Raw genomic sequence first — 23124 nt, 5'->3', positions numbered from 1 at the left:
CCTAAGGCGAACTGTAGCCGACGTTTATCGACCATACGAAGTAAGTTGCATCGTTCTATTTCCTCTTCCCTTGGCGATCTTCCCCTGTGGTGAAAATTTGCCCTGCTCCTGTCTCAGAAATGCGACACGACGCCCCCCTCACCTTCCGACTGCTTCCCGACACCATGGGCCCGGTAGGCGACTTGACTCCTCAGTCAGTCCCTTGGAAGGTGTCGCTGCATCCCTCTGTTTCTCTCATGTACCCTGGCGGATATGCGACACGGGTTTCGTTTGTTCTTTCGCTCCTGTATTCTCTGCTCTGTTGCGCCTATACAGTTTGGGACTTTTGCGCTAGGGCCGCCTCGGAAGCGCCCTATCCCCCGGGTCCTTTCTGCGGTGCCTCTAATATGGAGCCCCCTCTGCCCCATCCTGTCACATGACCCGGACTCCGAAATCGCGCACCCAAGGTTCACCTCTGCGTAGATCCAGGTCGCAAGTCACAGCTCCAAGTCATCCTAGCCTTTTCCCCCGCCCTGTCCCTTTCTTTTGGTTTCCGTTTCTCCTTCTCTTTTAATCTTTAATTCTCGTCTTTCGCCGCATCCAATGCCTGCCGGCGACTACGATTACGATACTGACCGCGCGCAGCGTGAGAGGTCCCGTTCCCCCCGTCGTCGATCTCGTAGCCCTCGACGAAGCCGCCGTTCGTATTCGCCACGCAGTCGATCTCGAAGCCGGGATCGTGACGATTATCGCCGCAGCGATCGCCGTTCTCGCTCTCCTATGAGTGCTGCCCAAGGCCCTTCAGGAGGTCATTCAGGCTCGGGATATAGTGGTCGTGGTGGTAGCTACCCGCCTCCGCCTAGGTCTTTTGAGGATCGTGCTGTCGCCAAAGAACAAATGATGCAATCCGTGCGCGAATCATCCCAGCAAGACCGCCGGGTCTATGTGGGAAACCTTTCCTACGATGTCAAATGGCATCATCTTAAAGATTTTATGAGACAGGGTGAGCAGGGTCACATCGTGTCGGCAGTGCGATGAGCATTTTTTCTATTTATGGGATTGGAATTTGTGGCTGACTTTGGGGGATTCTCTTTCCGCGCCGCTTACAGCTGGAGAAGTTATCTTTGCCGACGTCTTGCTTCTTCCCAATGGAATGTCGAAGGTGGGCGCCAATGCGTAGCGTGACTGGTTTTCTTTCCTTTTTTTCATTTGTTTCTGGCTTCTTCCCTTTTTTTCACCCCCGTTGGTTCGATTTGCTTGGACTGTTTGGGTTGACGGGCTGGGCCTGGCTGTCCGGGATTATTGTAGGGATGCGGGTAAGTTATGCGCCGTGCTCTATACCCTCCCTTTTTACAGAGCTAACCGTACGCTAGGATTGTGGAATACGCTACGAGGGAGCAAGCACAAAATGCTGTCAACACGCTCAGTAACCAGAATCTGATGAACCGCCTGGTCTATGTCCGCGAGGTACGCAATACATTCCCCATGATCAAATCGAGAAAGAGGTTAACGACCTTCCTACTCATAGGACCGGGAGCCCGAGCCTCGTTTCTCGGGTGGTCCTTCCCGCGGAGACTTTGGTGGCCCCGGCCGTGGTGGGTTTGGCTACGGTGGCGGTGGTGGTGGTGGTGCCGGCGGCGGTGGGAGACAGCTCTATGTATCCAACGTACGTGCTCCCCTCTCCATCAACTACGATATGGTGCCATCTACGAAGGCATGTGTATTGATGATTTTTGCAATCTCTAGCTCCCATTCAACGTTGGCTGGCAAGATTTGAAGGATCTTTTCCGCCAAGCAGGTAAGCCCAGGATGCCAGGCTTGACTCTGAACAGTTTTAACTGCTCCCTGCCATCTACCCCAGTCCCTCAAATCATCACATTGGTTCAATATTGACATCATTTGATACAGCTCAGCAAGGTACCGTCATCCGCGCCGATGTCCATACCGACGCCTCTGGTCGCCCCAAGGGCTCTGGTATCGTTGCATTTGAGTCCCCCGACGACGCCCGCAACGCAATCCAACAGTTCAACGGATATGATTGGCAGGGGCGCCCCCTCGAGGTTCGTGAAGACCGCTTTGCAGGTTCAGGACCTGGCATGGGTCGTGGCGGCTTTGGCGGTGGGTTTGGTGGCCGTGGCGGTTTCGGTGGTGGCCGTGGAGGCTTCGCCGGCCGTGGTGGCTTTGGCGGTGGTGGTTTCCGAGGAGGCTTTGGCGGTGGTTACGGTGGTCCCCCCACTGGGCCTGGCTTCGATCCCGGTCCCTCGGTGCCCCCCAACCCTTTCACCGACTTCGCTACATCCGGAGGTGAAAAGAGCGATGTGATCTATGTGCGCAATGTGAGTATTTCGAGCATAAACAGTGATCATTACCGCCCCTGACGCGCAACAGCTGCCCTGGTCCACATGCAACGATGATCTGGTGGATCTGTTCTCGACTATCGGCAAGGTCGAGCGCGCCGAGATCCAGTACGAGCCTAATGGCCGCTCTCGCGGCACTGGTGTAGTCCAATTTGATAGTCCTGACACAGCAGAGACTTCAATCGGTACGTTTTTTTCCCCTTGAGATATCGCTGAGATCACACTAACGCAGCGACAGCCAAGTTCACCGGCTATCAGTATGGCGGCCGTCCCCTTGGCATTACCTTTGTCAAGTATTTGACCCCTCAGGGCCCGGGCGACGTCATGGATGATGAGCCTACTGGCGGAATCACCCAGGACCAGATCATGTAATTATAGCGGAATTTTCTCATGCTTTGTTCTCCCTTCGGGATTAACTTGAAGGGTCGAAAAAAGTCTACGAAGTGCTTTCGGGACCACGGGATGGTTTATGGGATATTGTGATCTGCCTTTGAATTTCTCAACGTACATGTAGCTGTTTATTTGCTCCCACGATGTTAGTCGCTATGTTTGGGCGAACGGAACTAGTGGAATAAATGGGGTTATGTACTGCGTTCATTAACCTTATTTGGTGACAGTTACTGGTATACGTTGTGTAGCCAAACCACGTTCTTGAAAGATTCTACTTATTTACCTTTGTTCTGGTGAAAAACTATACCTGTGTTATTCTCATATCGTCACCCCATAAGCCTTCACGGCGACACCCCCCCAAAACCCTCGTCTTTGGTCTTCGTCTAGTCCTCTCTGATCCAAAACACCTTGAACAACCCGACTCCAGCGGCCCCAGGTGACTTTATTTCCGCCACCTCCCACATTGCAGACTGGCCAGTCAGAGCCAAACATTACTCTCTCAGGGCCAAATGCATCGAAAACGACATCCGTCCACGGCTGGAGCTTCTCGACGAGAGACGCAATGTCCGGATCGAAATCTGGGGAAAGAGACGGTAGTTCAGAGAATGCACCAGACAGCTTCATATATGCAGTTGGATGCTGCGCCATGGCTGTGACCTGGGCCTTCCATTGCAGAAAGTCAGGGTGCGTGGTGACAGGAGTAGTAGACTCGAGACGGAGGTTCGGTTTACACATGTGGTCTATTGTAGTACAGATTAGCATCCAAAGGAAGTAGATATCCGGTGGAAGAAGGGAAAGGGAATCCAACACCACTTACTGATCACGATGGTAACTCTATCCTTCTCCTCGACTCCCTTATAGACCCTCCTCATCATCTCAACTGCTTCCTCCAGTTGCCAAATCCCACCTTGCCTCGCATCCACCCCAAGATCAAACGTGAGACCCTGCCGTCCCAACCACTTCAACCCTTCAATAAAGTCCGGTTGCAGCATAACCCCCGCAGGCTTATCCTGCACTAAATACCGCACCCCACGGATCTTGCCCCATACCTCAGCCGACTCAGCACCGGCCCTCTCTCTTACCAGCGCCATATATTTCTCCAGCGCACCCGGTCCACCAGGCACAGGCGCCCACGGGACAATCCCCAGACAAAGCCCGCGATCCTCAGCACTATGCCCTTCCCCGGGAACAGGCTTTCCAGCGGCAATCCGGGCTAGAAGGGAGACTTCATCTAGGGCGTGGGTCCATCCATGTGCGCCACCAGCACCCGATTCCGACGGCTCTTCAACGGACGAGAGGCGGTCTGTCTCGAGGAATATAAAGCCGCGCAGTGTGGAAGCAGTAGCTCCCGCTTCCCTTGTTGCTTGTCGGTACTGGTCGACTGAGTGCTGGGAGCCCAAGGGGCCGGGGTTGGAGGGTGTATACCAGGTTAATGTGGGGAGGTGGGATTCGGGGAAGAGGTGGATGTGGGAGTCCACGATTGGAATGGGGGGTGGCATTTGTGGTGGATTTGTTAGCTGGAGATTTAGAGGTTGGGTTTGGTTTGGACAGTCTTTACAGGCGTTGGGCGAAGAGAGGATGGTATATGAATATATAAAGTTCGGCTGTCGGGGGTAAATTCATCGAGGATTTACCCGTCGGGCGTTTTTAGACCGAAGAGACGAACGGATAAAGTAACATCGTGGTGCTATTGGTGTAGGAGCTGATGTAGGGACCTGCTGGGTTTTGGAGAACAAGGTACTCAATTCTTAGAGCATATAAGAATAGAGAGACTCTGTAGTGGCGATCATGCCTTTGCTGTCTTTTCGCTCCTCTTGGAACGAATCGTCAGCACCGTGGCCAGAGAACCGGTTGTGATGATGCTCACTGAACAACCTCAACAACAACATGAGAGATCTGTCCCAGAAGTCCTTATATCGTCCTGAAGAATCATCAATGCGCAGTTTGCTACATGATGAGAATTTTGGTAGGCAATCTTAGAATCTCATGACGAGGGAGACGGTTTATACGTGCGCAAATCATACGATAAGGAGTCCTCTGGGGAAAAGCTATTTGGCTGTCCGGCATGAGATAGAGGAGTGTTGAGGCGCTGGAGACCAGGGTACTCAATCCAAAGAGATACAAAAGCAGAGCGATTCGTGGTGATTAACTCTGCCTGTCTCTCGATTGTCTTCTTTTCCTCTTACCCCGCCATTCGACCCCCTCCATCGATATAAACTACGCTGCAATCGATGTATATCATTATTGTTGAGCTACCACCGCGATGATTCCGTCCAAAACCAGCGACCGCAGCCCAAAGCCAGCATCACAAAGCCTGTCAAACACCCCCCTGATGATGATGATAATTGCCGTGAAACACTGGCAGCCGAAGCCGAGGTAGATGCATGCAGGCCCCAGCGACTTCTCGGCTGCAAACACCCCTCATTCTGCGCGTCGCATGAGCTTATTGGGTCGCGCGTAAGTGGTGGGTGCCCTGAACTATCTGCGTCACAGACGTAGTTACGCTGAAACTCGGCAAGCTGAATGCGCTGGTTGCTCCACTGTTTCCCTTGGTAAGGCCACCTTCCCCTCCTGGGGCGGAGATCAGATTCCCCTCATCCCATATTCGCGTCCAGAGCTCCGAGTTGGGTGGGAGATCAAACGTCAATGGCCAGCTATTGTCAAATAATTGACTTGGCGTCGCACCGTCCTGGATACATAAAGAGGGGTGGGAACCGTCGCTTCGGAGTTTTTTGGTTCTTTGCCTTTTTAACATACTACTCTTCTTGAAATCAACCGCCTCTTTACTACCCCTCATCACAAAACGACGAAGAGACTCTGGTCTTGACCGATATGGCGGCTCCAGATATCCCCAAGAAGCAGAAGGCTGCCATCTATGACAGCCCCGGCTCCGTCTCTACTAAGATCGTCGAGTTGGATGTCCCTGAGCCTGGTGATAATGAAGTCTTGATCAATCTGTGCGTGAAACCTCCCGAGAAGCTCCTTGATAATCTCGACACTTGGGTGTTGATCTCGAAGTGATCCAAGCTAATTCTAATATTTTGTGTGTAGCACTCACTCTGGCGTGTGTCACTCCGATCTTGGTATTATGACCAACACGGTATGTAGCCCTGCAAGCTCCCATGCCCTCATTCGCATTCTAATCGAATACCTGCAGTGGAAAATTCTACCATTCCCTACTCAGCCCGGACAGGTCGGTGGCCACGAAGGTGTTGGAAAAGTGGTTAAGCTCGGTTCCCGCGCCGATGCATCAGGACTGAAGGTTGGAGACAGAGTCGGAGTAAAGTGGATTTCCAGCGCCTGCGGTCATTGCGGTAAGAAACGCCCCGTGAAACCTATAGTATTGGCTTATGAGCTTTCACTAACACTCCCGGCCAAAAGCCCCCTGTCAGGATGGCTACGACGGCCTCTGTTTCAACTCAAAGGTCTCCGGATACTACACCCCAGGCACATTCCAGCAATACGTCCTTGGACCAGCGCAATACGTCACCCCAATCCCCGAAGACCTCTCCTCAGAGGAAGCCGCACCCCTCCTCTGCGCCGGTGTGACCGTTTACGCCGCCCTCAAGCGCAGCAAGGCCCAACCGGGCCAATGGGTCGTGATCTCCGGAGCAGGTGGCGGTCTAGGTCACCTAGCGGTCCAAATCGCAAGCAGGGGCATGGGTCTGCGCGTTATCGGCGTCGACCACGGCAGCAAGGAAGAGCTGGTTAAATCCTCGGGCGCCGAGCACTTTGTCGATATCACCAAGTTCCCCAAGGACGACAAATTCGAGGGCATCTCCGAACACATCAAGTCCCTTACGACCAAAGGTCTAGGAGCTCACGCCGTTATCGTCTGCACGGCTTCTAACATCGCATACGCCCAGAGTCTGCTCTTCCTCCGGTACAACGGGACGGTTGTCTGCGTTGGTGTGCCCGAGAACGAACTCCAGGCTGTGGCTACGGCTTACCCTGGCTTGTTTGTTGGGAAGCATCTCAAGATCACAGGTTCGGCAGTGGGCAACCGGGCGGAGGCGATTGAGACGATGGAGTTTGCGTCGCGCGGGGTAATTAAGGCGCATTTCCGCACGGAGAAGATGGAGGCCTTGACGGATATTTTCAAGGAGATGCATGAAGGGAAGTTGCAGGGTCGTGTGGTTCTTGATCTTTCGTAGTCGGTGTATTTAACAATTTTTAATGCCCTTATGTTTATTATTTAAATGTTACCCATATGAATCCTGACCAACTGTTTACCGTATATCAGGTATATAGTAGAAAGAAGATAAATAACAATAATAGCTATTCGTAGGCAGGGTATCAGCATAGAGAAATGCGAACAAAAGCCGGACGCGAATATAGGTATACTTCAAAACGACAACTGCCGCCCTCGAGGCATAGCAAGTATAACCAGAGCAATAGACAAGACAGAGTCATCATATCGTATCATATCATATCATATCATATCATCTCATCCTCTTCCGACCCCTCTCACCATCCCTCTCTCCGTCCCCAGCCCTAGTAGCGCGTTTCCTAGTAATGCCCATCTTTGCAGCACGAACGATCCCAGCTAGCTTCAATATGAAACCTTTTGGCGCTCGGTTGACCTCAACCCTATGTAGAACCGCCTCCAGTCTCTCTTTGAATGGGTATAAGTCCTCACCGGCTAGATCTTCCAAAGCATTAAGGACGAAGTAATCGCCTGCGTTGTTGTCGTTGTCCGTCTTCCCGACGAGCTGGTGGTACAGGTTCCGCGAGTCTTCGTCCTCGCCTGAAAACGCAGTCCGGCCGTATTGGTTATCAGCAAGGGGATCTTTGTTGCGGGTGGTTATTTCTTCTAAGAGGTAGGTAAGAGCTTTGGCAGCACCTTGGAGGCCGTGTGGTGCTCGGGCGTGAATATTTTTGTGGATATTGAGGGCGTCTGTCTGTAGGGTTTCAAAAATAGTACCCAAACATGCTGAAGGATCGCCTTCGTCGTTCTTGGATTGCCCGAGTGTCTGACAGTATTTGTCAAATCTAAAAAGCGCACCCCTTAACCCCTCACGCGCTTTGTCAAAGTATATCGCTGCGCAGGCACCCGGGGGCATGGCCTTGCAGAGACTCGTGAACACGTTATCATCATGCACGGCGAGGCGGAAGAGCGTCGCTTCGAAGTCTCCCTGCACGACGCACTGTTCCGGTGTCCTTACTTGCAGAACACGGCCATTCTCATCTTCGGGCTCTGCCAAATCTATCCGGAACCTGTCGGGGAGGACGTCGGTGCTAAACGCGGACAGAATGTCCCGTACCCTCTGCGTCCGACTCATACCACCTTCTTTCCCCACGGAACGGAAATATGACCAGTTGAGTTCCTCCGCAAGATCTTGTAGTGTCATCGTTATTGTATCTTTGGAGAGAAGCTGTTCGATCCGTGAAAACCCCTGAGCGTGTCCGTCGCTGGTGAGTAGAACTGGGGAAGGAGGAGAGGCGGAGATAAATTGACCCCGGAGCTGATCGAGAAGCCACTACATATTTACTCATATTAGCAAGGCCTCCAAACAGCAAGCCATGCCTTGACGGAGTTGGCTCTTGAAGAAGAACTTGGAGGAGACTCACGAAAATATGTTGACAAGCCACATCAGCCCTCGACCGAAACACGGCACAGGTACACGTATATCTGTTCCCGGCATCGTTCATACCAGCCATGTGCTTCTCTCCGTCGAGGTGAGTCTGAAGCTCAATCCGAACCCGTACACGTTCTGCAAAAACAAACTCATACCCCGAACCCTCAAGCCCACAGAATAAAACGTCAAAGTCCGTCGTCAAGCCCAGGAGCGCCCTCGACTTCATTTCAACGTCGAATGCGGAATTGTCAAGATCGTAGACGAGTCCCGAGGGAGCCTCAATGGCAGCCGTATCTATGATCTTTCCTCTTCCCATTGTTGTTGTTGCCCCTCCCTGTGCTCCGCCTGGTGTAGGTCTCGAAGCTGTCTCTGTCTCCGCAGAGCCACGAATCGAAAGACCCTGAAACTGGCGCGCAGGCGCGGACATTGAGTCCCGCCAGTGGTAAGTAGCTGTTGAGTAGAAGATAAGGGATTGGAATAATTAAAATTTGCTTGGAATCAGGTCACTGTTTGGAACGATTTTCGGTGGCTTTTCCGGACCAGAAATCACGGCCATGGTGCGGGTCTGCCTCTGATGTAAATGGGTCTGATCTGTCTGCGTTGCGTGTTCATCCTCAATAACCCTCACCGTATTTTTCTTTGTTTCTGCACCTGGTGTCCATAGAGAGCTGAATAGGACAATTGAGCTGAGAGGGGCACGGTTCCTTCTCGTGGGTGTTTGCGACTGCGGTATCTCGTTTTCCCCCTGTGTTTGGACCTAGTTTGGCAGTGCCGCATGACGGCAGAAAGAGTGGAGTGGATCCAAAGAAAGACGAGGAACGGCTAGATAAACGGAGAGAGAAAATGGTTGGGAACGGTGATAGACAAGAAGGTCGACGCCGCAGCAGGGCGTACTCGAGGCTGTTTCCTCTTCAGTCGGTCTGGCTGTGGCACAGGCGGCGTCGGGATGGACCAAAACTCCGACCTCCTCAGGAAGAGCAGTAGCTTTCACTCGTAAACGAGTCATGGATTCTAGTGTCTTTGATTTTATAGATTACTTGGAAGAATACTCGTATTAATTATCAGTCTCGACTACTATAGCCTAAAGCCCTAACCCATCTATCTATACCGAAACACAGAAGAGACAGGAACAAAATCAAGCGCATCGCCAAAGGTAAAGGGTATTCAAAGTATAAGAAATTCGTGAGTCGTAATATATAGAGCCGCATGTAAAAAACCAAACATTTTACTCCTTCGAAACCGTAGACGACGAGCGCTGCCTTGCCGCATTCCGTTTTTTCGCGTCCTCCAACGCCCTGCGCAATCGCTCTCGATGTTCAGGGTCACTTTCCATTTTCCTCGCTGCTATTGGCATCGTACTAGCAGGTCGTACGGGGTTGGGCAGCGATACGTCGTAAAGCTGACTGGCCGGAATGACGTCCGAGGGGATCGGTTGGTCTGGGAAAGGCGTTTTGCCTATAGTCCGCAGAGCGTCGTTGATGCTAGCCGTGATCTTGGCAGGGCCGACACGGACACTCCGCAGCTTGGTTCGAAGGTTTTCTTGGATCTTGGTGTCCTCCTTTTTCTTCTCTGCTTCGAGCTGACGGAATACCCCGGGTTCTGCGTTAGAGTAGCGGGCTTCAGCGACGGAGACGTTGTAGTCTGCGTTGTTGAGGGCTGAATCGGCCTCGCCGAAACTGTGGAGAATAGACTCTGAGTCTTTTTGCAGGTACTCGACCAGACTGTGCACCGATTTGAGCACTTGCTCAATCTCCGTGTCTGGTAGCCCAGACGAGCGGATTGCGGCTTCGTCCACCCGTGTCACTTTAGCTAGGAGCTCGTCAAGGACACTCTGGTTTTCGCCTAATCCTCGCATAATAGCATCGTCAAACAGGTCCATGAGCTTGTTTACACGGTCATCGCGGCCCCTTGCAGCTTCCAGGATATTCTGTTTCTCCATCTGGTCAAAGTCATGGTCCAGTTTCTTCAATGCCGCAGAGTCACCCATGAAAACAAGAGGTCGTCTTTCGGCTTTCTTTCGTCGACGCTCACGGTCCAAGGCAATTTCTAAACGCTTGTGGTGCCTCATCTCGAGCCTAGTGTGGATCTCGTTCACAATTTTCATGGTGTGCGATGTACTGTGTTTGTCCGCGGCCTCTTCCTTGTTGGTGTTCTCACGGTCAAGGTGGCTCAGCGCGGAGTCATAATGGACTTGAAGAACGGATATCTCCTCCTCTAGCCGCTGGTCCACTACATTAAACACATTCGTAATAAAATGTTCGAGCTCCTCTCGCTCCTCCTCAAGTTGATTGCGTGCTTCCGTTTGGCGGAATTCTTCTTCCAGAATGTTGATATCTGCATAACCGATTTCCTTTCCATTGAACAGCGCATCAACATGGCTTTCGGACTCCTCTTGGCGTTTGATGCGTTCTTTATCTAGATTCTCCCAGCGACCCTTGCTCGTCGCTTCCCATGGTTTAAACGTCTCGCGCACGAAGCTGAAATCGTTAGGAAACTTTTCCAAGTCTTTCCTGACCGTAGTATGCCACAGACTTTCAGACTGCTTAGTGATAGGCGTTGAAGTTACTGTGCGTAAATCTTCAACCGGCCCAGATTGCTTGCCTTGTCGGAGAGACGCCGGTAATGGTGGCGGCGTTGAAGTCTGTGGAGGCCTATTCCGATAGTTGACACTTTTTTCTCTGATTAAGCCGACAAAAGTCTCATCGTGTTCGTGTTGGATAGACGATGCAGTGTTAGACCTTTCCCTGTTGCCTTCAGAAGGTGTTTGCGCTGGTGCGTCCGCCATAACACGCCCACTTTCTGCAGACGCCTGTCGCAGAGCAGAATAGGCTTGATATGCCGGACGGTCGAACGATAGCTTGTCGGAGCCTCTTTGAGGTCCCTCGGCATACCGGAACGGTGTGTAAATCCGCTGCGGAGGATTGGTCGTGAGAGGAGAATAGGCCATCTTAGGATCCTCGTTTATCATGGTAGGTGGTACTGATGTAGCACGCGGCGTATTTCCTGCGAGAGCGTGACTCGCGCTATACTTATGACCTCCTGGATTCGATGCTGACCTATGAATCGCTGCTGGCTGAGGGGTATGAAGCCGCGGAAGTATTGGGCGTCCACCAGGACTATAACTACCGTCTTCCACATTGTCTGGGTCGTTGGCTGGTCCAAAATATCCCTCCTCAGACTCCACTGGTATCAACCCGGATTCATCTGGCGTAGGTTTCGGCTTATTCTCTTCGAGCGGCTTGTTCTCCTCGGCAGGTTTGCTTTCTTCGGACTCCTTTGTTTGCGCAATAATCGGTTGCTGAGTATTCGTAGCAGCCTCACTATCATGCTCGATATTGTAAAGGATCTCACGAAGTTTTGTCTCCTTAGACATGAAGGCTGTGAATATCTTAAAACGCTCTTCAGTCGAGTCCGCCACGGCTTCCTTTCGCAGCATTGCAACATAGCGTTCAAGAGAGGATTGCGACCATGAATCAAGATCCTCATAGCGATCTACTTGCCTAGATGGTGGTCGAGGAGATTCCGACTTTTGCGCAGGCTCACTGATAGTCTCCTTGGCGCTGCTTGTTGGGTTAGTTGGCGTTTCCTTACCAGATGCTAGAGGTTCCGGCTGTATCGCTGGAGTGGTTTGAATGGGACTTGGGGTGAGGTGTGGCGAAGTCCGTTCTGGTTCGATTCTCGAACTAGGGTGTATTGTCGATAGCTGATTATCGGTGGAAACAGGGTTACTCCATGCCTCAATAACGCCGTCAATGTTTTCCGAATTCGCAACAGCCGATACTGAGGAATAATCTGACCCAGTGCTGTCCATCCTAACAGGGTGAGAGGGGGGTTGATAATCCTCTCGAGAACTTGGACTGACAGGTGAGTGCGTCGAATGATACTGAGATGTTTCCGCAGACTTTGATGGAATATATTCCGGGTTCGAAAATGACGGAGCTGGAGAGTGGCTGTTGGGAGTCATGGACGTGTCTCCAGCCTCTTTGCTCGGAGTCAATCCATGGCTTGGGGGGTCTTTCCTTGGCTTGAAGGAAGATGTATCATCAATGTCACCTACAACCGGAGATAGATGCTCCCAATCAGATGGCCCTCCACCGCCCAATGCGGAAGCTCCCGTTGGTATCATCAAAGGACTAGCTTTCGGGGGTACAGGTGGTGGAGGTGCTGGTAAATTGGCAGAGGACGGGGACTGTGACATAGTGGCTCCTGGAGGAGGTGGACCAGCCGGTTGGGCAATGGCATTGAGCTTTTGGTAGAAGCTAGGTGCTGGAGGGACTGAGGGCGGGGGGCTCGATTGGTTAGGGACGGCAGGTTGGTATTGGCCCTGAGGCACGATTGGAGGCGCCGGAGAAGGACTTTGTTGGCCAGTACCAGTACTTGTAGGATAATACTGACTCGGTGGTGCGTTCGGATAGGAGGCCGCTGACGGTTGATTCCACGCCTGCTGAGCCTGTGGTGCCGTAGACAATGGGGGTGCAGTATTCTGATAAGCGGACGCATCGACGGCTGGCGGGGGAGGCGGCGGTGGAGGGGGAGGAGGAGGAGGGGGCAACGAGGTAGGAGGTTGCTGGGGAATATAGGGAGAGTTCGATGTCCACTGCTGATAATAGTCCCCATGCGATACTTGGCCCCCATAGCTCGGGGCAGCTATTGAAGGCTGGTAGGATGCGGAGCTCGTTATCGGGGAATGAGCAGACTGTTGTCCAGAAGCGCTTGAAGTTCGAGGCTAAAGTTTGTTAGTATGGAAATAATAATATTTTAGGCGAAATCAAGACTCACTGGTAACGGAGGAGGGGGAGGAGTCTGCAGATGATTCTGCCTATTGTAATTCACACCCCAGGTTGCTGTGTTGACACCAGGAAAACCAGACACTGGCGACGCATTTGCGCCGGAATACCCTGGAGACGTTCCATGGCTAGGACCGTGAGCGCTTGGGTTATAGGATGGAGGCGGTGGTGGTGGGGGACTCGCAACGCCTGCGTGCGATGGCCTCGGGGGTGCAGCCGGAACTCGCCATTCTGGGGCAGGGGGCGCAGAAGTCGGTGGCCGGTTAGCATTCGAATATTGATGTGAGCCGGACATCGTCTCGAAATGAGCTCTGCTGGAGCGCAGGAAGCGCTATCGCAAGAGGGCGGTTAGGTGTTCGTTTGTTGACGCAGTGCGGGGAAAGGATCGATCGAAGGATTCAGTGATAGAAACGGCTGTCTAGAGTCGGAAAGCGTCGCTTGGACGATAAATGGGCCGTTAGCTGTGAAACACAACCCCTCCATACGGCTCGAGGCGCCTTTGAGGGAGGTGAAAGAAAAGGAGGTCGCAAAAGGAGAGGCTGTGGCCAAAAGTGGATGAAGATGATGGCTGAGCACAAGGCTTTAAGGCAGCTGAGCTACGCTCTGTCAAGTAACTGTTTGTACATCACTCCACATCAAGCCTCTACTATTTTTCACTCCTCTGCCTCCTGAAAACATTTGATAGTATTTGCATCTCAGGCTGTTATATTCCCCAACCTGCGTTACTTTTGTTTCTGTTGTCAAGAGACGCATCGCATGACCCGTATGCATACTGATGGCCAAGCGTCACATGGGGTTCGCTTATGCCCAACCCGATGACCTGCATGGGTCTAGAATAATCTCCAGGTGGATATATTAGGCTACAATGGTACAATTGGAAGGCGACAGTATAACCCAGACCAAGTGTTGAAAGAATACAAGACCCACTTTCATTATATGCATACAAAACATACACTCAAAAATCAAATAGTAAAGTACAGGTAAATCCACCGGTTTCTCTCACGGTATACCATAGAGAACAGGCCAAGGTCCAAAAGGACGAAGATGGAGAGTAGTACACAGAATCAGCACCAAATTCCCATGCTCTATAGAGGAAACATCATCTATGAAGCCACCCTCACCCGTCTACCCAGCTTCTCAAGCTCACCAATAACACCGCCACCAGCGAGCGTCCACTTCTCACTAGCCCATTCGTCGCTGACTGTCTCCCTCAGAAGACCGCTACGCGCGAAGTATTCCAGGAAACCGCGAGCCTCATCTCTGGTCAACCCGCCGAGCTCCTGGACACTCAGCATGCCTTCCTTGGCAACTGTAGGTTTCGGGAAGTTGAAGGCCTCGAGGATGCGCGGATCCGGGTAACTGTAGGCGTTGGGAAGTGGGAACTCTGGGGAAGAGGGGTCCACGCCAGCGTGGCGAGCTGCAACTTGCTTCACCGCAACGTCGAAACCGTGAATAGACGGGTTGTTGGACGTTGAGGTAGAGTAGAGGATAGCTCCACCATTGGGAAGGGTAGATGTTCCTTTCCCGGGCTTTAGCAAGTCAAGGAAGTGTCGCACAAAAACAAGGTCGTGGGCGTGAATAAGCTCGAATTTGGCGCTGCGGTACGCAGATTTTTGCATCCAGTGACCGAGGCCGTCAACAGTAACTAACATAGGGGGGCGGGGTGAGAAGTTCTTTTCGAGACCCGAAGTGGCGGATGTTGCTGTAAGTTCTTTCCATAGCGCTTGGAAAACAGGCCACGCATTTGCTTGATCCTGAACACCGACTTTGGCCAGGTCCGCCAACGTCATGCCGGGCTTGACAGTAGGCAAGGTAGGGTGTTGCTGAGAGACATTCAGTTTAGAAAGAACCTTCTCGTTGGCGGTAACAGTGCGAGATAGAAGTGACGCCGTTGCCTCGTTCTGGACATATAGGTCGGGGTTCTCGTCGGAAATTGGTGCATAGCCGGTAATCCCAACAACCAGATCCCGAGCTAATTTCAATATCAGTAACCATGAAACGGGATATTGACGGCTAAGAGCAAAAGCTTACCATCAGGAACCGTGATGACAACCCAATCCTTGGTGAATCCCATAGCCATGGCCTGAAGCAAGTGAACACTCTTCCCTGTCTTTTTCGGCCCCGTGACAATCTTCTTAACAACAGCTCCCTTACCCTCGCCCTCACCGGAGATATTTTCAAAGGCTCTACCCATCTCCAATGTTTCCCGTCTCAAAACAGTCCCGGGACGGCGGAAAATTGACCAGCCCTGGTTAGGCTTGAAAGCCTGCACAGCCCTCAACTGATCAATCATCGGCACCGGGAGGGCGAGAACTGTGCCGCGAAGACGCGAATCCACCATAGTCTCCCCCGATAGTTCCTGCATACCTTCGATTTCAAGAGCATTTGGGTTGCTGAGGACAATGCGTTTGCGGGCAGCTTTGCGTTCCCCAACGGCCGGAGGACGTGTCTTCTCAACGGGCTTCTTCTTCTTTATCTTGGCAGACCGTCCCTCACGGTACTTGGGACCAGATTGGTCACCCGCCTTCTTCTTTAACGGATTGGCATAGTTAATGGCGGACGTGTGAAATGCCGGTCCTCGGGGCAGGGTGGTCGGCGATGATAAAATGGCGCGAGGTGTCTGGTGAAGCCGCGTCAGGCAACTCCGGCAAAAGGAAGAAACCATTGTGATGTGATACACCGGCGCAATGGCCAGTGTTCCAACAGGCAATGGCGGCGAAAATGCGGTTGAGGTAGTGGAGGCTGGACGGGGGTTGTCGCCGCAAGACCGGAGAGACAACTGGAAAGTCGGAGCACAATTTTGGCTGTTCCTCAATCCTCAAATTACCTACTACGGGTTAGTGTCCTTGCTGCTGTAAGGGGCGGTGTGTCCAAAGCTCCTCCACCTAGTAAAAGCGGCGCTCCGAAATTATCCCCGAACTTTTTTTCTGTTTTCCCGCCTTTGATAATACTCTCGAATATCGAAGATTTTCTTTTCCAACCATTTCTTAACAGCTGCGCTGCACCCATTCTATCTCTATACTCGAGATGGCAAACCCAGCGACAGAGGCGAAATCGGCCTCCAAATCCAAGCCAGAGAGACTGTAAGTCCAGAATTCACTCATCCTATCAATCTTCCCAATCCACATGCACCCATTCAATTACTTACAAACGCAACAGGCCCATCACCGTCTCCAAGCCCACCCCATACACATTTGATCTGGGCCACCTTCTTGCAAATGACCCTAACCCGCTTGAACTTCCGCGCTCCGAACCCCTCAATGGATCCTTAAAAGCCACCGCCCGAGATGGCGTGCAGAGCCTCCTCAACCAACTCCTAACAACCTGCCAAATCACCTCTTCGCAGCAGGGTGTCCTTCTTTCCCTCCCACAACCCTCAACGACTCTTCCCCGACACAAGCCGCTCCCAACACCCAAGCAGCCTACCAAGTGGGAACTATTCGCGCGCAAGAAGGGCATCGGCAAGTACAACAACAAGCCTGGTGCTGCGCTTGCGGATAAAGAGCGCCGGAAGAAGCTGGTCTACGATGAGGAATCGGGCGAGTGGGTGCCGCGCTGGGGGTATAAGGGCAAGAATAAGGCTGATGATGAGTGGTTGGTTGAGGTGAAGGAGAAGGACTGGAAGAAGGAAGAGGACGCTGCGGCCCAGGGAAGTTCGATTCGTGGTATGTCCCGTGCCGAGCGGAAGGAGAGGATACGACGGAATGAGAGGAAGATGAGATCGAATGAGCGGAACGCAAAGAAATCTGGAGGACGATAAGTGGTCGTGGACTTGTGGTGGATGATTGAAATTTTCTTTTCACAAAGTTAAAACTCTTGCTTGGGGATTCTGTCTGATATCTGGTATGCTGGATTTATCTGGGCGTCTGGAGTGGTATCGTGGGTTCTGAGGTTATAGGTTGTCCTCATATTAGGGCTAGAAAAAGCAATATTACCCTTTCCTACAATTTCGCCATACTCAGGCCTATGGTCACTTCCCTTGTGGCATCGCATTTTCTAATGGTCATTCTAAGTTCTTCAGATGCCGGGTAGCGGGAAACTCAAACTCTCCTGGTTTATTCTACAACTTACATACATAGCTGTAAGAACCGAGGCGCAATGCAGGATCAGAGTTCAATATACTAGTGAGATTTAATGCTATGAAATGCCACAACATGGCACCAATATTCAACGATAGGACCGGTTGCGGAAGGCTCCAAAACACATACATGAAATGAAAAAAAAAAAAAGTGGCATGTGCAACGATATGCGATAGCCAACGCTGCCAGGCAGGCAAAAAGACGACTCTAAAAAGGAGAAAGCATCCAAGGAAAGTAGTAGACCGGAGGGAAACGATTTCTACAGCCAGAAGAAAAGGAGATAAGAAAAAAGCAATAGCAGGCCAACGATAACCAACTCCCAACAGCGCCAGATATGCAGTGCCCTGAACGAATTAGGAACAAAGAAGTCATATAGAATGAGATGCACGCAAAAGTCAACAAAAGTACAGAAGATCAAGATCGAGACGAAAACATCTGCAAAAAGATCGCAAAGGGTCGAAAGAGACGTTAATATACAATCTCAGCCATGGTTTCGATCCACGGTTCCCGCCGAAGATCTTGAACGGCGCGACCTACACGCCGGATCGAAGAATGGTAAAGGATAGATAGGCCAGCCTATTGGGTTTAAACATAGCCAACCCCCATCAGGATGCGTGATACGCAGTGGGATGCCCGAATTGTCACAGACAACGGATATTCAACAAAACCAACTCATATCCGGATTGGAGAAAGAGGTGGTCCAAGTTCCGGGAGTTGAGAAATGCTCCTCGCATGAGATGTTTCAATATTCTGAGGCTTTTTCTTGTTTTTCTTCGGTGTTTCTGGGCGAGGAGGTGCCTCATAAGTGCTGTTTGTGCTGCTACCGGAAGAGACAGCCCTTTCATCGACACTGGGCTCTTGGGCTTGCTTTTCTTTCTCGGCACTTTCTTTCTCATCCATTTCCTTCTCACGCTTGAGATATTCCTTCTCTGTCCAGCATCCCTGCCAGCAATTTTTCCAGTCGCAAACCAGAAGTTTGAAGCAGAAAGCATCGATCTTCATGCAAGGCTGAAAACAGATGCAAAGGTTTCGGTAGTCCATTTTATTCTGGTCAACGTACGAGTGAAGAAGATTCAGATGGCATGTTATAGCAAAGAGAAGGTAGTAATGGTAAGGAGGCAATTTTGAGAGCTCATCCTTTAGCATTTGCGGGGCGGTCGTGGCACCCTCGCACTTCTCTGCGATCATTGCTTGTGTCTCCTTGGGGAATAGTTCGTCGGGAATTTCACGAAGCCAAGCCTTGAACATGGAGCCAATGATGTTGATGTCATATAAGTTTGGTTCATCAAAAAGACTTACGTCCAGCTCTAAGAGGATTGGTGAGAATTTGGCCGGAATAGGAAAGTGGCCCGATGGGCCGGGGGCTTACCAGTATCAAAGCGTCTCTGCCAGTGCTTCACCTCTTTACCACTACCTGGTACCCGATAAAGACCTTCTTCTTCGCAACCTTTAAAATTAAGGTAACTGATTTCACGTCAGTAAACAAACCCTTTACAAAGCACTCTGGTGGACTTACTCTATACACCGGTACGGCAGTGCAGGCATCCAGAACTCGGTCTTATCCTTACAATCTTCGAGTCGCTTGGCGATGCGCGTTCGCCGCGCCTGCTCGATCAAAGGCAGATTGATCACGTTACAAACGTAATTGTCATCTGCCAACAGCTCGCGCTCGTTCGTGCTACCACTTCTGGTGATCTTGCCGAAAAAGCCTTTCCCAGCTTTCCCTAAACGATCAGCCGCCCCGCTAGAAGATTGCTTGAGGTTGTTGAACAAGGCAGCTGAAGCACCCGAAACCTGACTCAATGAAGCCGAGGGTGCCATCGATCCCTTTCGGCCCATCGAGCCATTGCTGTACTCCGCAGGTCGCTCGGCATTATAGCCCCGAACCGTACCATTGGTGGTGCTCCTTGATGCAACCTTTGTACATTCTTGCATATCTGGCTTGAAATTCTCTTCAAGCTTCAGGAGGCCGGTAGATGGACGCCGATTCGGCGCTCGGTTCATAGATGAATCGTCCAACCTGATCGACCGCGAGCGGGTCAGAAGGTTGGCAAAGCGCGGCTTTGTCTTCCGGAGCGAATTGAATCCTTCCGCTTCAGTACCAGTTTTCTTCAGCTCTGTTGGTTGCGCCTGAGTGTTCTTATCATCAGAAGGGTTGCCATCTAAACAAGAAGAGTTAGTTTCAGGCAACTTCATGGTAACAATGTTTAATTGGTACCCACCATTTTCCCGTTGAGCAACAGCTCCCGGAAGATCGGGAGATGATTCATAAAGCTTGGACGATACCTGTGCTCGTCGATCCCTCGAACTACCGCGACTTTTCGGCTTTTCCGCGGAGTTCCCAGAGCTGTCTGACCTCTGTGCCTTGTGCGAGTATTTCGGTGCCTTGAGACCTGAGAAGAAGGAACGCGAGGTGTCACGTGTATGTTTAGGGGTCTCCCTAGGTGATGGCGGATACGGGGGTATAGCTGTAAAGCCTGGCGTCGGTGGTTCGGCGGAGATGGTAGTAGGAGAGGCAGGAAAGGAAGGGCTGTTGGGGGTCGGATTTGAGTCTTGTGTGACGGGGCGGATCGTGGCTCCTTTGAAGAATGGCGAACTGGAAGAGGACTTTGGGGAGTGCGGCGTCAATGGACTCAGACCGTCAGAACTCTGAGCACCCGGTGTCAGAGGAGAGGAGATCTTTGGCCCCGCCTCCAAGGTGGACGGACTTAGATCCAAGTTTGGGATCACAGAATGTCTTGAGGGCATTTTGGTAATTGTTGGTATGTGAGGATCAAGGCAGCGATGGAGTGGATGAGACAAAAATGTTGAATGCGAATAAAGATATCGACGTTTCAAAGGAGAAGTTGGGTACAGTCAGCCTATACAAAGGCCGTGAAGTGAGCAAGGGAAAGCGAATTGGCAATATTTGAAGAAAGAGAGGCTAACCATACGCTCCCAGGCCCTGGAACTTTCCTTCAATTGCGATATTAATTTTTGAATATTTCCAGGACTCCAAACAGAGCGCAGAAGCCCGGGGTTTGCGCAATCAATCGATCAATCAATCAATCGTCAGAGCTCGCAAATAGATTGGACCAGAACCAGCCTTGCCAATCTTGTCCAGTGGTTTCTGCACTCCTAATGAATAAAAGCGCTTTTGGGTGTGTCGGTTCGAGTGAATCTGCAGCCAATTACACCAACATTAGTTAACCATCTTAAGAGCAATCGATTCGGTTCCCGCCAGACAGTGACGAAATCCAGGCACAGCGGGACAGTGAGATCTGAAACCAAGTGGGCAAAGATCTGACGCATCCCTCAGTGGGCTTCTTTTATGTTGCAGGAGCGAGATTAAACCCAGTCCCCAGACTTGAAGAGATTGTTTCAGAACACAATGCGTGCTTGACTGGAAGTCTGAAACCTGAACGGGTACCGCCAGGAGGGTACGGTATGGGGGTGACAACATACCAAACCGCGCCCCTCATACTAAGGCCTGGAACGCCTCTAACTATTTCTTCCTTTCTCTTTCACACTGCTTTCCCTTCTGACAATGTCCTCGTTTCTCAGTCGATAGTCAGCTATCAGGCGAGGTCTAGGCAAAGTAGGAGTTTCTTGTCGACGAGGAGAGTTCGCGGGCGGTCGGGGACAGGAGGGAGTGTGGCAAGGAGATTGGCAGCGCTAGTGATTTCGCAGAAAGACAAAATGTAGGAAGAAAACAAAACGAAGACAATGAAGGACCTGAATTAGAGCAACAAAGCGAGGGTATTGAAAGAAAAAACAGGTGGGCGCGGGCTCGCTTAGAGAGGAATTATTCTTGACGGAGGACAGGAGAGAGTTGAGTGAGTCCCGCACGGTACTGAAAGTGTCCAAGAGTCGTAGCGACGACGCATTCCTTGATAGCGCGATGCAAGCGCGGCTGTGTGTCAGACTAAGGCTCCGTTCCTTTAAGGGGGAACCACCAGTAGTGGAGAATGAGATGGCGGAGAACGGTTTCGAGCAAGTGGCTTTTTAGTTTTCTTGAGCGCTTTGGCGGCCTATCTGATCAAAGCACTGGGGGCTGGAGGCGCTCAGGCAAATCCCTTGCTGAAGTATCGTCTCAATCCACGGCGATAGTACGGTCGCGATGCGAGTATAATGTTCATTTTATAGGTACCTGCGACAACGCGTCCACACCGGGTGGAGGGGCTGCTCGACAGGCACAAGGTTCTACGGGCGACAGCCTGGGGCAGCCAAAATACGCGGAGACAGCACATCCATGGTCCATGGATAAACAGTGATGACGCTTGGGGGCAGACACCTGTTGCTGATCACTCTTTCTTGAGGGATCGCAGTCGGGAAATCAATTGAGTCGTGCGCAAGCGCAGGCGGCAAAAATTGACAAACTCTCTCAGTCGGACGCCTCGTCAGCTCTTCCTCAGACCGTCATTCCTGTGCTTCGGGGCGTAATATCCCCAACCACGGCGTACTCGCATTTCATGATGATAGCCACTCCGGCCCATGTCTGCCCTTGAACTGCACCCTGGACACCGAAAGATTGGACAGACCCAGTGTAAGAGGGGAGTGGGATAACAAATGGCTCGAGCAACGCAATTTGGGCGGGATGATGCCTTTAGTGCCAGCTAAGACATGGCGATGAAGACCACGGATTGGATAACCGAAAAGTGGTCGAGGGGAATCCCAAATCCACCGACGAATCACCGCCACAATGGCAACACGAGTGCCTGACCAGGAGGTCAAAGCAACGACGGGACACCGTTAACCCACTAGGGCTGAATCATCTTGTCTTGACAGCAGTCTGCCGCCTGTGACATTGAAGTTCCTCAGGACCCGTGGACTGCCACGACAAAGAATTTTGGGTAGCAAAGTCTCGCAGTCGCGCAAGGACAGTCTAATTCAAGCCCCTTCGCTTGCTTCATGTCGCCCCGAAAATCATCTGACCAATGTCTGCTGAAGCCGCCAACCATGGTTCAATGTACTTTTTGATACAGCCAGTGGGGTAAAGGAGAGACAACCAGGCCACACCGACAGTGAACCAGATATTAAAAGCAACGGTGTGTCAGTTATAGGTTATGAATTCTACTAGTACTTACTTGGTGGTTCTGAGGGTCCTTCTCGTCCCATCTCACCCCTTAGATATAAATAACTTCGGCGCACTATCTAGAACTGGGCGCTTATTTCTATGGGGTGTATCAGAGGAACGGGCGTTAATCTCTACATCACAACTGCCTATTCAGTGTTCACTATGGAATTCGGACTCCATGTGGGAAAAGAGCCTCGAAGGGGTTGCAGATCAAAGTAAATGTAGAGTATGGACTGGAAACCCCTCTCCAAGTCCAATCCACAGTCCCGTGACTCTATAAGTGCATGTCTTTGTAAGAGCCTTGGCATTAGCACATTCCACGGCATCGCATATAGAAAATGGCCGCGTGCCTTAGAGCTTAGACCAGTCATCGCAGCGTTGGGTGTGCTGTACAATATCTCTCCAACATGTGAAAGGTTGGTTCCTGCCCCTGACAGCAGGTATGCTCATCGGTGGGGCATTGAAATCCGCCATCCCTAAATAAAGAAAGGCCTGTCCGAATGAAGTCCAACCATGGCTCATCGTCCAATTTTTCCGAAGGTCCTCCCCCTCTTTGGAGATGCTGAGGGAAAGCAGAGAAATGTTATGCGTGCCACCCCAACTGTAGATCTGGTCTATCATGTCAACTTGTCAAGGATTTAATATGAACTAGCCCGGCTAGCTCAATCGGTAGAGCGTGAGACTCTTAATCTCAAGGCTGCGGGTTCGAGCCCCGCGTTGGGCTTTCTTTTTTACTTTTTTTTTTTTCCGTTTCAGTTTCATTCGCCCATTCTTCTGTCATTCTCATCGTATAAGGTTCACCTCCCTACCTTGCCAGGAACTTGCAAAAAGCACTTAAGTAAACCTTCCGAACTCTGTGCCGAAATCACTGTGCAGCTGTTTCATTATGTCCCCTGG

General features: G+C 51.4%; 8 protein-coding genes and 1 non-coding gene across 9 annotated transcripts; 4 read left to right on the top strand and 5 right to left on the bottom strand.

The window, feature by feature from the left end:
* Positions 1 to 582: 582 nt before the first annotated feature.
* ASPVEDRAFT_133475 (RNP domain protein) lies at positions 583 to 2708 on the top strand (the record flags this gene model as incomplete). The annotated part of the gene is made up of 8 exons (XM_040807034.1): positions 583 to 982; positions 1089 to 1155; positions 1353 to 1446; positions 1508 to 1645; positions 1726 to 1777; positions 1888 to 2315; positions 2368 to 2521; positions 2575 to 2708. The coding sequence occupies 8 exons, from the start codon at positions 583 to 585 to the stop codon at positions 2706 to 2708; spliced, it is 1467 nt and encodes a 488-aa protein (XP_040668299.1).
* A 336-nt stretch (positions 2709 to 3044) lies between these two features.
* ASPVEDRAFT_72367 (uncharacterized protein) lies at positions 3045 to 4336 on the bottom strand (the record flags this gene model as incomplete). The annotated part of the gene is made up of 2 exons (XM_040816159.1): positions 3544 to 4336; positions 3045 to 3466 (listed from the first exon to the last, which is right to left on the bottom strand). Exons 1-2 carry the CDS (start codon positions 4223 to 4225, stop codon positions 3045 to 3047), a joined length of 1104 nt encoding a protein of 367 aa, XP_040668298.1. The 5' UTR covers positions 4226 to 4336.
* Positions 4337 to 5558: 1222 nt separating this feature from the next.
* On the top strand, positions 5559 to 6880 carry ASPVEDRAFT_132935 (zinc-dependent alcohol dehydrogenase; the record flags this gene model as incomplete). Its single annotated transcript, XM_040806977.1, has 4 exons — positions 5559 to 5683; positions 5778 to 5826; positions 5884 to 6040; positions 6108 to 6880. The coding sequence occupies 4 exons, from the start codon at positions 5559 to 5561 to the stop codon at positions 6878 to 6880; spliced, it is 1104 nt and encodes a 367-aa protein (XP_040668297.1).
* A 288-nt stretch (positions 6881 to 7168) lies between these two features.
* Positions 7169 to 8732, bottom strand: ASPVEDRAFT_72365 (uncharacterized protein; the record flags this gene model as incomplete). Its single annotated transcript, XM_040816158.1, has 2 exons — positions 7169 to 8206; positions 8298 to 8732. The coding sequence occupies 2 exons, from the start codon at positions 8730 to 8732 to the stop codon at positions 7169 to 7171; spliced, it is 1473 nt and encodes a 490-aa protein (XP_040668296.1).
* Positions 8733 to 9530: 798 nt separating this feature from the next.
* On the bottom strand, positions 9531 to 13387 carry ASPVEDRAFT_29107 (uncharacterized protein; the record flags this gene model as incomplete). The annotated part of the gene is made up of 2 exons (XM_040810192.1): positions 9531 to 13031; positions 13085 to 13387. 2 exons carry the CDS (start codon positions 13385 to 13387, stop codon positions 9531 to 9533), a joined length of 3804 nt encoding a protein of 1267 aa, XP_040668295.1.
* A 549-nt stretch (positions 13388 to 13936) lies between these two features.
* Positions 13937 to 15865, bottom strand: ASPVEDRAFT_42024 (mitochondrial 37S ribosomal protein mS29). The gene is made up of 2 exons (XM_040812486.1): positions 15124 to 15865; positions 13937 to 15064 (listed from the first exon to the last, which is right to left on the bottom strand). Exons 1-2 carry the CDS (start codon positions 15755 to 15757, stop codon positions 14196 to 14198), a joined length of 1503 nt encoding a protein of 500 aa, XP_040668294.1. The 5' UTR covers positions 15758 to 15865; the 3' UTR covers positions 13937 to 14195.
* A 254-nt stretch (positions 15866 to 16119) lies between these two features.
* Positions 16120 to 16997, top strand: ASPVEDRAFT_151159 (ribosome biogenesis protein RRS1; the record flags this gene model as incomplete). Its single annotated transcript, XM_040808259.1, has 2 exons — positions 16120 to 16175; positions 16252 to 16997. The coding sequence occupies 2 exons, from the start codon at positions 16120 to 16122 to the stop codon at positions 16850 to 16852; spliced, it is 657 nt and encodes a 218-aa protein (XP_040668293.1). The 3' UTR covers positions 16853 to 16997.
* Positions 16998 to 17843: 846 nt separating this feature from the next.
* ASPVEDRAFT_84023 (putative Rho GTPase activator (Bem2)) lies at positions 17844 to 19919 on the bottom strand (the record flags this gene model as incomplete). The annotated part of the gene is made up of 4 exons (XM_040817486.1): positions 17844 to 18478; positions 18541 to 18635; positions 18688 to 19333; positions 19394 to 19919. 4 exons carry the CDS (start codon positions 19917 to 19919, stop codon positions 17844 to 17846), a joined length of 1902 nt encoding a protein of 633 aa, XP_040668292.1.
* A 2959-nt stretch (positions 19920 to 22878) lies between these two features.
* On the top strand, positions 22879 to 22951 carry ASPVEDRAFT_t96. Its single transcript has one exon. It is a non-coding gene; the product is annotated as a tRNA-Lys (tRNA).
* The last annotated feature ends 173 nt before the right edge of the window (positions 22952 to 23124 follow it).

This window comes from Aspergillus versicolor, assembly GCF_001890125.1.
Source record: "Aspergillus versicolor CBS 583.65 unplaced genomic scaffold ASPVEscaffold_5, whole genome shotgun sequence".
Lineage (NCBI taxonomy): Eukaryota > Fungi > Ascomycota > Eurotiomycetes > Eurotiales > Aspergillaceae > Aspergillus > Aspergillus versicolor.
The sequence above is the reverse complement of the archived record's forward strand: the minus strand, read 5'-3'. Positions and strand labels throughout refer to the sequence as shown.

Bases quoted from the DNA above. Each gene is read 5' to 3' on its own strand.
- ASPVEDRAFT_42024 (XM_040812486.1), bottom strand. From the start codon at position 15,757: ATGGTTTCTTCCTTTTGCCGGAGTTGCCTGACGCGGCTTCACCAGACA. The intron at 15,065-15,123 runs GTAAGCTTTTGC...TATTGAAATTAG, and splicing joins TGTCATCACGGTTCCTGATG to CTCGGGATCTGGTTGTTGGG.